This window comes from Mus caroli, chromosome 16 (assembly GCF_900094665.2).
Source record: "Mus caroli chromosome 16, CAROLI_EIJ_v1.1, whole genome shotgun sequence".
In the NCBI taxonomy this organism is placed as follows: Eukaryota; Metazoa; Chordata; class Mammalia; order Rodentia; family Muridae; genus Mus; species Mus caroli.
Genome location: NC_034585.1, coordinates 31544800 through 31555587, shown reverse-complemented (window position 1 = coordinate 31555587; position 10788 = coordinate 31544800). Strand labels below are relative to the sequence as shown.

The window sequence follows — 10788 nt, the reverse complement described above, 5'->3', positions numbered from 1 at the left end:
GAGCCAAGATGGCACTCTCTGCAGGGCAGGTCTCTGTCCTCCGGCTGGGCTATACTTTATATTTTATATTTACTATTTTCTCTAATGTTTTCAGTAGTTTCTTTTAAGTTAAGAATATTAGTCCTTTGAATTATGTATCGATGCAAATGTGGCAAACATTTGTCTTTGAGAACTGAAAATGCATGCAAATATAACACATTTACATTGTTAAAAATTCAATATATTTTAAGTATTTTTATATAACCCTCTGTCTATCTACCAAGGCACTTTTCCAAGGTAACCATTAGCAGTAGGTCCTTGTGAATACTCCCAGTGTTTTGTTTTGTGAATATAAACAATCTAAATCTAGACATCACTAATTTCTTTTTTTATTATATATTTTATTCATTTACATTTCAAATGCTATCCCCCAAAGCCCCCTATACCCTCTCCCGGCCCTGCTCCCCAATCCACCCACTCCTGCTTCCTGGCCCTGGCATTCACTTATACTGGGGCATATGATCTTCGCAAGACCAAGGGCCTCTCCTCCCATTGATGGCCGACTAGGCCATCTTCTGCTACATATGCAACTAGAGACACAACTCCGGGGGTACTGGTTAGTTCATCATGTTGTTCCACGTATAGGGTTGCAGACCCCTTTAGCTCCTTGGGTACTTTCTCTTGCTCCTTCAATAGGGACCCTGTGTTCCATCCAATAGATGACTGTGAGCATCCATTTCTGTATTTGCCAGGCACTGGCATAGCCTCACAAGAGGCAGCTATATCAGGGTCCTTTCAGCAAAATCTTTCTGGTATATGCAATAGCGTCTGGGTTTGGTGGTTGTATATGGGATGGATCCCTGGGTGGGGTAGTCTCTGGATGGTCCTTCCTTGCATCTCAGCTCTGAACTTTGTCTCTGAAACTCCTTCCATGAGTGTTTTGTTCCCCATTCTAAGAAGGAACAAAGTATCCATACTTTAGTCTTCCTTCTTCTTGAGTTTGCAAATTGTATCTTGGGTATTCTAAATTTCTGGGCTAATATCCACTTATCAGTGAGTACATATCATGTGTGTTTTTTTGTGATTGGGTTACTTCACTCAGGATGAAACCTCCAGATACATCCTTTTGCCTAAGAATTTCATAAGTTCATTGTTTTTAATAGCTGAGTAGTATTCCATTGTGTAAATGTACCACATGTATCCATTCTTCCTTTGAGGGACATCTGGGTTCTTTCCAGCTTCTGGCTATTATAAATAAGGCTGCTATGAACATAGTGGAGCATGTGCCCTTTTTACCAGTTGGAACATCTTCTGGGTATATGCCCAGGAGAGGTATTGCTGGGTCTTCCGGTAGTACTATGTCCAATTTTCTGAGGAACCNNNAGACTGATTTCCAGANTGGTTGTACNAGCTTGCAATCCCACCANCAATGGAGGAGTGTTCCTCTTTCTCCACATCCTCACCAGCATCTGCTGTCACCTGAATTTTTGATCTTAGCCATTTTGACTGGTGTGAGGTGGAATCTCAGGGTTGTTTTGATTTGCATTTCCCTGCTTTTGAACATTTTTTTCAGGTGCTTCTCAGTCATTCAGTATTCCTCAGGTGAGAATTTTTTGTTTGGCTCTATACCCCATTTTAAAAAAGGGTTATTTGATTTTCTGGAGTCCAGCTTCTTGAGTTCTTTATATATATATTGGATATTAGTCTCCTATCTGATTAAGGATAGGTAAAGATCCTTCCCCAATCTGTTGGTGGTCTTTTTGTCTTATTGACAGTGTCTTTTGCCTTACAGAAGCTTTGCATTTTTATGAGGTATCATTTGTCGATTCTCGATCTTACAGCACAAGCCATTGCTGTTCTGTTCAGGAATTTTTTCCCCTGTGCCCATATCTTCGAGGCTTTCCCCCACGTTCTCCTCTATAAGTTTCAGTGTCTCTGGTTTTATGTGGAGTTCCTTGATCCACTTAGACTTGAGCTTAGTACAAGGATAAGAATGGATCAATTCAAATTCTTCTACATGATAACTGCCAGTTGTGCCAGCACCATTTGTTGAAAATGCTGTCTTTTTTCCACTGGATGGTTTTAGCTCCCTTGTCAAAGATCAAAAGACCATAGGTGTGTGGGTTCATTTCTGGGTCTTCAATTCTATTCCATTGGTCTACCCGTCTGTTGCTGTACCAGTACCATGCAGTTTTTATCACAATTGCTCTGTAGTACAGCTTGAGGTCAGGCATGGTGATTCCACCAGACCTTCTTTTATCATTGAGAAGAGTTTTTGATACCCTAGTTTTTTTGTTATTCCAGATGAATTTGCAATTTAATTCGGTGAAGAATTGAGTTGGAATTTTGATGGGGATTGCATTGAATCTGTAGATTGCTTTCGGCAAGATAGCCATTTTTACTATATTGATCCTGCCAATTCATGAGCATGGGAGATCGTTCCATCTTCTGAGATCTTTGATTTTTTTTTCTTCAGAGACTTGAAGTTCTTATCACACAGGAGATCACTAATTTCTTATCAAAAGCCATTTAATATTAACTCTAAGCTGAACAAGCTAAAACCTGAAACCAAAAAATGATGCTCCTAATGGTTTGGATTTTGGAATATTTTGAAGTTTTAAATTAGTAATGATCACCTAGTAAATTACATGCAAATACTATAAAACCTAAAAATCTAAAACCAGAAACACTTCTGGTCCCAACAATTTTGGCTAAAGTATTCCTGCATACTGTTCTACATTTTGTATCTTAAGTGTTTTACAGACGGGAGTGCTGGAGATTGAATCTAAGGCCTCACGCATGTAAGGCAGCTTCTGTACCTCTGAGCTGCAGCTCCTATCCTTCAGTGATTGATCCTGAGGTCCTTGGCATGCTAACTCACAGAAAGGCTCCTTCCTAATTCTTTCCCTTGAGCCTCATGCTCTCCCATCATGTGGCATGACCCTGTCCAGTTGGCTTTGGATTTTTGTGCTTTGGTATATCCTCAAGGAATATTGAAAACTGTGCACTCTTCCACACATTTAACTTTTTATTTTAGCATAAGTTTAAAAAGTTGCAAATAATATATTTTCTAGCCCGTTGAATATTGTATATAGGCTTTAAATATATATTCTTCAAAAACTCAGAGCTGTAGATTTACATGAATTGGAAAACACAAGTCTCATGAAAGCAAGCAGCCAAATCTGATGTATTCACTTCCTGTCAGAGACCGTCTGCCTTCTTTTTAAAATTCAAGCAAGCATGTTAATTAGACACCCTCTGTGACAACCCTGTCTTCAGGATTCTAATTCTCAGATCAGTAGACAGGTAGATAAATAGCCTAGCCGTGCTCTTTGTCTCCTCAATGAAACGAGGCACAGCGTATTGCAAGGCCTTTCCATGATCTTCCCTCGTCTGTGACTTTGCCTGTGCTTCATGAATTCACCACCCCCTGTCTAACTCATCCATGATACTATAACACATCCCCCAAGCTGTTGTGGTTTAAACCCATTATCCTTATGATTATCTGACCAGGCAGCTCTGATGTATACAGATTCTTTAGGTTCTACTGGGGAGATGGGAAGGCAGGAACCTCCAAAGAGGCACGCTGGATGGTGTAGTGAGAATTTTGGTTTCTTAAAAAAAGAAAAAAACAACTCAGAAACAGGGATGTGCTTTCTTTTGAGTCCCAGGTGTGGGATATGGGGCTGCTTCCCATTGTCCACGGCAGCTGACTGTGATTTGCCTTGTGCTCCAGGAGAGGCGTGATTTTGTCAGCTGCAGATAGTTTCTGTGATTGTGTGATGTTTGTAATTCTGGGGGCTCTTCAGAGGGTCTATAAATGCTACATTCTGGGGGACAGGGTGTGTTGTTGGTTGGTTTTGGTTTGTTAAGTTGTCTGGTACAAAGAAGAAACAACAAGAAGAAATTAAATACCATGACAGTGAAGATCAAACTTGCCCCAGGGAACTTGATGATCCTAATCAGCAGGAAGTAGTCTAACAATAATGTTTGTCCCCTTTCCTTTCTGTCCTTTCCCCCTTCTGTCTAGTGTTAGGGAGTTGAAAGGGTAGAAGAAAAGGGGTGGAGAAGGGTGGAAGAAAGAAGAACCCACAAAGTAGCCAAAGTCTGGTTACAGAATGTTGTTTGTAGATGGGAGCTGGGACTCTAGAGATTACTATGTAGCATGGTTAGGACTCTGGGGAGTTCCTAAGTAGCATGGTTTCCTCTGTGTGGCTTACACTTCTCATACCATGGTGGGAGACTCCAAGAGCAGTTTTATTTATTCTTAACTCTGTTATTTTTAAATGTGTTTTAAAAAGTTAGGCAATATAGTTCAATGGTAAAAGTTCAAAAAGCATAGAAAGATACCCCCGGTTCCCATGTGACTTGTGTGCTCATCCAGAGAGTAGGAAAAAAGAAAAGCGTGTATCTCATGTTTGGATACCCAAGTCTATTAATGCTTTCCTTCTTGAGGGTATGTGGTTTGTTTTCATGATGTCTTTGACTAGGTTTTATTTGTGCATGACACGAGGCTAGGATTGATAGACCTTCAGGGATACCAGGGACACTGAAGACCTCTGTGCTGCGAGGGCTGACTACATGGCTAATTATTTTTAAGAAATGTCAACATAATTCATCTGCTGCAAACTATTATTATTATTATTTTGAAACAGTCTCATTCTGTAATTCAGGCTGGCCTTGAACTTGTGTTCCTCCTGCCTCAGCTTCCTCAATAAGGACTTAATAAGTGAGAGTTACACCTCTGTCTGATTCTCTTGATTTGGAAATAAGAACTAAGAGGCTGATGAGATGGCTCAGTGGATGTAGGTGCTTACCTCCAAGACTGACTTCCTAAAAACTGATCACAGTATAGAACTGATTCCTTCAAGTTGTCCTCTGAGACAGACAGACAGACAGACACACACACACATGCACCCACACCCATATGCACACACACACATAAAGTTAAATTTTAAAGAGCAAGGAAAATAAAGAAAATAAGATCCAAGGAATTGCTAATTCAAGTTGACTAGTATGTAGCTATTATATTATCTTGGATGGGCATGTATATAAATAGTAGGGATTTATCAGGTTTAATAATGAGTTGTTATACATTTTTTTGAAAGGAGAAAATTCCCAAGAGGATTTTTTAACTGTTAGTTTTAGGTCTATGCTACCCAACATTTAGCATTTCCTTGGGGTGTAGAGAGCCCTTTTTAATTCCTTTGTGCTTTATGCTCGCCATTATCAACCCTGGTGTTAATAATGTGGTGTTTCCTTTCGCTGGACTGAATTGGTAGGGTAGGACTTCCCAAAGATTTGGAGGAGATGGAGTAGGGTCTGGGGTGAGAGAAGGGCGAGGCCCCTTGCAGGGACCATGTGAGCTTGTTTCTGTGGCAGTGACTGATAACCTCATCTTCCTGATTCTATGATGCTGAGCATGTGACACAGCCAGTCCGAAAGAAGCAGGAAGAGAAGCAAATCCTCTGAGAGGCCCCTTGGCTTGAGTCAAGAGTCACTGTGGGTGAAGAGACTGCTCTCAGCGGAATGAGGTGGAGGAGCCATGCTGGGAGGGAAGCTCAGGTCAGAGTGACTTCTGGGTAGACATGGCCCTTTGAGTTTTGAACTGTTTTCCCTGGTTTCTTAGCCTTCCTTCCTTTTTAATTTGCGGTGCTTTGGGAAAGACTGTCGGCAAGGTGGCCATGTGAGTTTGGAGGGTTGGGAGACTTTGGTAAAGAGCTCTGTGAAGAGATCCAATCCTTCACTGCAGGTTGACCCTGATGTCTGGACTTCCGCTTGTCTTCTACACCCTTTCCCAAAGTGTAACTGTTTCTTCAGGGCCTAGTATTGATCTCTTATTACAAACACTGAAGAGGGGACCAGTTGATCATACCTCTGTGCATGAGACCTAGTTCAGAGGGAACTGGACCCAGAATGGAAGAGTTTTATAAGGCTGAGAAACAGTTCTGTCCGTTGGCTGGGCTGTTGGGGTGATGCCCTGAAAGTGGAGGTTCAGTGCAGTGTGGAGCTTCTAGTGGCTTGCTGGGGGAAGCAGGAATCCTCAGAGGAGGACAGGGAAGGGTGTGTGTGTGTGTGTGGGGGCGGGTTCTTCAACTTGACAGTGTGGTTTTAAGCCAGTGCTGTAAGAGGTTTTGTGATATCTTTCTAGGTTAGGGAATGGAGATAAGATCTCCCTGAGGTCTTCCAGCTTCGGAAGCAAGAGGGAGAGCAAGCCTAGCAGAGGTACCCATTCCATTCCCAGTTTGCTCGGTAGCTGGTGATTGGAAGACACTCTGCAACATTACTCACTGGAGGCCTGAGACGCAGCCCCCCCCCCCCCGCTTGTTTTCCTAACTTGGGGAAAAAAAAAAAAAAAAAAAAAAAAAAAGATCTCCCTGAGGTCAGAGGTAAGCAACAGGAAAGCTACATAAAAACAGGGTCGATGCAGGCTTATCAACCCCTGTCTTTCTCCCATGCTGCCTGGCAGATATTTGAGGTGACATTTAGAGCCATTGTACAGATCTGCAGTGGACCTGTGGCAGAAGGAATGTTTTCTGAAGCCCGAGGAGAGCTGAGGATCAATTGTGTGTCTAGCTCTTCCTGTGTGGTCCCCTGCTAGATCTCTCTTTACTTTGTAGGAGAGCCTTCCAGGAGAGAGAACTCAGGGTTCCTCTCTCCCGGACTCCTAGGGTGAGTGGGCAGGCAGGGTACTTTGTAGAGTTCAACCAAAATATTGAAATGGAGTCAGTGCTGAAGGTAAGAGAGGAGAGCTGTAACAGAGCAGACAGGTCACCATCAGAGAATCACCCAGGGGAGCTGGTTAAAGATGTAGGCCTCTGGGAGCCGGGCATCTGCACGAACTGCCACCCCTCCCAGGTGAATCTGCTGCCCATTAAACTTTGAGAACTCTGAGATGAGAATGGGTGAGATTAGCTGGCGAGGCCTCTTGGGAGAGGTGGACTTGAATTTCAGTCTGGGTGATACCGTCTTTCAGATATTGTCCTCATGTGAGGACCCAAGGAGCGTGTTCACCTGAGGACACTCGGCTCTCACAGGAGAGGCTGGCAAGTGTCCATGCCAGTCCCTGGATGGTGTTTATGAGATGTTGCTTCTGACACTTGGGCAGTAATTGCTGAGGGGACAGAAGTGCCGAGGATGGTGTCTGCCAGAGCGTTTGGTTCACACTGGAGCTGAAGTGCAGCTTGCAGGGCAAAATGGTAGCCTGGCTGAGCCTACTTCCTGGAGAGGGGTAGGAGGAGAACACTGTGTCTGTTGAATAGTCTTCATTCTGGTCCACAGATAGCAGCAGCTGTGCCGTCTCATGTGTGGCCTTCACTTGCCAGTTAGCTGCACGTATCTGAGGAGCGTGGATAGTGCCGTGGAGAGATCAGAGGTCCCAGTTGTCCTGGGAGGTGAGTGGGAAATATCTGGGACCTGATTGGTTCTCTCCTCCCTCACTGCTGCTTGCCTTCTGTTCCCTCCACTTATGCTGCCTTTATCTGATTGGGAACACAGTGTTTTCCTTTTGGATGGGTGAAAAGATGGAGAGAGAACAGTGCCAAGAAAAGAAGAAGGAACGCCGGAGAGAAGGGAACACATCACAGTTATAACAGCTCAGTAGCTGCAGACATCCAGGCAGGCAGCAGTCCTCTGCAGTGGATGGGTGCTCTTGGCCTACATGTAGTCACTGATTTCAGCAGAGGGGGCTGAAAGAACCACACTGACAGGAATGGCTACCCTTGATTTGGCTACGATGAAAGAAAGAGCCACCGTGCTGTCATTGTTTAAGACAAAACAACAACAAAAACCTACCTAATAAGGTCTTGTCCTGGCAACATTCTGTCCTTCCTAATTGCACCACAGCTGAATGGCAAGCCTAGCAATCTCTGGGAACATTTTATTCAACTTCTAGTATGGCTCTTTTAAAGGACGGCTCTGTGGGAATAGCAGAAATGAGTAGTGGTGGGCTGGGGAGCACCAAGGTGCCCTGCTTAAAGGACCGAAGGCAACCAAGATTAGAATTCTAGGCTGAACAGCTTCCTCCTGGGTTTGAACCAATGGGTGATTCTGTGTCCCAGGGTTCATTGTGTGGGGGGAGGTGTGTACACCCATGTTGTTCTCTCTTCTGTGGAGAATGACACCAAGTAAGGGAGAAACTAGAGTTGGCCTCTTTCTTCATGCCCTCCATCAGCACGAGCAGAGAGCTGCAGTTTATATTTGTGCTTATAAGGGCATGAGGGCTGCCTGTCTGTTCCCCAGGTGATGTTCCTCTTACAGCCCCTCTCTGTCCAGGTCTTCTGCTTGGTAGGAGTTTCACATTTCAAGTTTTGTGTAAGTTGCATTAGGGGGGAAAATAACTTTGGCATACTTACTTGGAGATGCACTCTCTGGCTGACTGTAAGCCCAGGATCAATGCGACATATCAAAGGCTGTTTGTCAGTCATCATACATCCTGTGCCTGTGGCACACTGGCACTGTTCTGCTTCTTAAGCAATGCTGTTAGCATAGCCCCATGGTGAAGGCTTCCACTTCTCTAGGAAAGGCGCTACATTCTCTTGGGAATGTCAAGGTCCAGACATCTTGACAAGGGGGAGCCAGTTCATACCTATGTACCATTTGATAGAAATTGTTCAACTTCTTGGAAGATGACTTTGGTCTTCTTTAGACAGAGGAAGTGTGTCCTCTCCAACAGAGCTTGTGGGGTGGTTAGGGCTGACAGATGTGAAAGAGCTAAGAAGCACTGGCCGCATGCGGGTGAGCAATAGATTCTTGTTATTCACAAGATGGAGGACTGTGGGCCATTTCTCTCCAGAGAGAGGAGAGGGCTTTGCATTCTTGTGTTAGCAACTCTCGTAAGATTCTTGTCCATTTAAGGTAGTAACAAAATTGCTCTAACAGAGCCTGAGAGGTATCTTCTTGGGTGGTGAGGACTCTGCTGTGTTCCATAGCAGCCCTTTAAGCCATAATAAGGATGCTGGGCAGGACAAAGGGTGGAGATTGTGGCTCCACCCACTTTCTCCCTCCCTCTGCTAGTTCCTACCCTCCTGGACATGCCTCCTGCCTAGCCTGAGTCCTTTAGAAACATGCAAACTATTTCATTTTAGCCCCCTTGACTCCAGCTGCCTGACAGAGACCAGGAGGCGGGGAGCAGAAGCTGCCATAGCTAAGTTGGGCCACAGCTATGAGGAATGTGCACTTGGCTGTTGAATGGAGGTGCCCTAGACCTGAAGTCCCCTCTGCTTTCTTTCATTTCTGTGATCAGGATCCCCTTTCACCAGAGGGACAACCTTCTCATGTAAGTGGCCAGCCCACTGACCAAGGGGCTCCAAGGGAGGGGAGAATAGAGCACTCCGCCCCTACTCTTGAACCTTCTGCAAGCCGGAGACAGTGTCCAGAGGCTGACGGGCTGTAGTCAAGCTACAGTCAATGCTTCTCCTGCTATCCATGTGGGATGGTGTGGGTTACCTAGAATCCCTTGCTTGTCTATTCAGTCAGTCAACAATCACTTGAATTAACGATTGAAGTCAAAATCACTTGAATGGTTCTGAAATAAGGCACTGTATTAGGTACCTTGAAGGAAGGACCCAAAGATGTTTAAGGAGCAGATCTGAACTCCATGTAGTTTACAGTCTGATAAGGTAGAAGAAATCTATACAAAGGAGGAACACATAAAGGAGGGAAGATCGGGGAAGGCTGCCCGGATTCTGTGGCATTTGAGTCAGACATCGGAAGATTTAGGTATGGCCCTGAGAAGGAGCATGGAGAGACAGGGCCCAGACAGGAGGTGCTGCATCAGAGATACAGGATTGAAAGGTCAGAAGGATAGGGGAGCAAGGCTCTAAGGGCAGGGGAGAAGGCCAATGAGAACCTTTGCCTGTTTCGCTTACCAGTGACACTGGGAGCTTCCCTCCTTCGTGTTGAGCCTCACAGTTCCTCCGTGAAGCAAATGCTGGCCTTTCCAGTTCATAGGGGAGGAAGCTGAGGCAGAAGGCCAAGAAATGTTAAGTAGGAACCAGAGTTTGAACTTGAACATAGCACCTTAGTGCCCAGTCTCTAATAGAATCTGTGAGAGAAGTAGGAAGAAAGGACCTGCAAGCTCTTTTCTAGTTGTGAGTGTCTAGCAGATTTGGATGGGGAGACCCGAGGTCCCCACAATAAGGCAGTCAGACTCCTGGACTTTTTGGACTGGTTCCAGAGTCCAGGATGGTTGAGCATCTGGCTTCTCATTCATCATCCTATTGGGAGAGCCATTGGCCTCTGTGTGGGAGGCACAGGAAGCCAGTATGGTAGGAGATACTAGAATGAAATTTTAACCGTGGCCTTCTCCGTGGACTTTCATTCCCAAGGCTACCTCAAACCTTGCTAGTGTGAAGAGCCCTCCCTGACTCCCTCCCCCGCATCTCCAGCCTCCCCTGGGGTTCATGCAGGCTCAGTCTGCACACGGCGTGTTCTGCACTTGCTCCTTTGTTGCTGTGAAACGGGCTCCCAGCACAGTCAGCCTCTGTGTGGGAGGACTGGTGGCTGTCTTTGTAGGCAGGCATTTGCTTAGAGCAGGCTGCGTGTGAGCCCAACATCCGAGAATCTGGCCTCCTCGAGTCGGTTGGTGGTGGTGGCGGGATGAGGCTGTGCCCTGGAGACTGACTGTGAAGGATGAGTTCAGGGTGGGATGACGGACCGCTTCTGGGACCAGTGGTATCTTTGGTATCTCCGCTTGCTTCGGCTTCTGGATCGAGGTATCCTGAGTGCGTATCTGGTTGTGTGTCTTTCTGTGTATGGGTGTATGTATATGAGTGTGTGTGTGTGTGTGTGTGAGAGAGAGAGAGAGAG

At 45.3% G+C, this 10788-nt stretch overlaps 1 protein-coding gene and 1 non-coding gene across 24 annotated transcripts in view; both read left to right on the top strand.

Annotated features, from left to right (window-relative positions):
• Positions 1–10788, top strand: part of Kalrn (kalirin RhoGEF kinase) — a 606229-nt gene that overhangs the window by 54012 nt on the left and 541429 nt on the right. For 5 of the 23 annotated variants that reach the window (XM_029470432.1, XM_029470435.1, XM_029470434.1 and 2 more), the window contains exon 1: positions 10359–10703. The exons of 1 other annotated variant lie outside the window; for it this stretch is intronic. In XM_029470432.1, coding sequence (XP_029326292.1) covers positions 10628–10703 — 76 coding nt within the window. In that variant the 5' untranslated portion in view covers positions 10359–10627. Of the gene's footprint in view, positions 1–10348; positions 10704–10788 lie in introns of those variants that run through there. 17 more of the 23 variants (XM_021185397.2, XM_029470423.1, XM_021185396.2 and 14 more) reach the window with 7 other exon arrangements.
• LOC115029614 lies at positions 6121–6265 on the top strand. Its single transcript, XR_003835182.1, has one exon. It is a non-coding gene; the product is annotated as a small nucleolar RNA SNORA7 (small nucleolar RNA).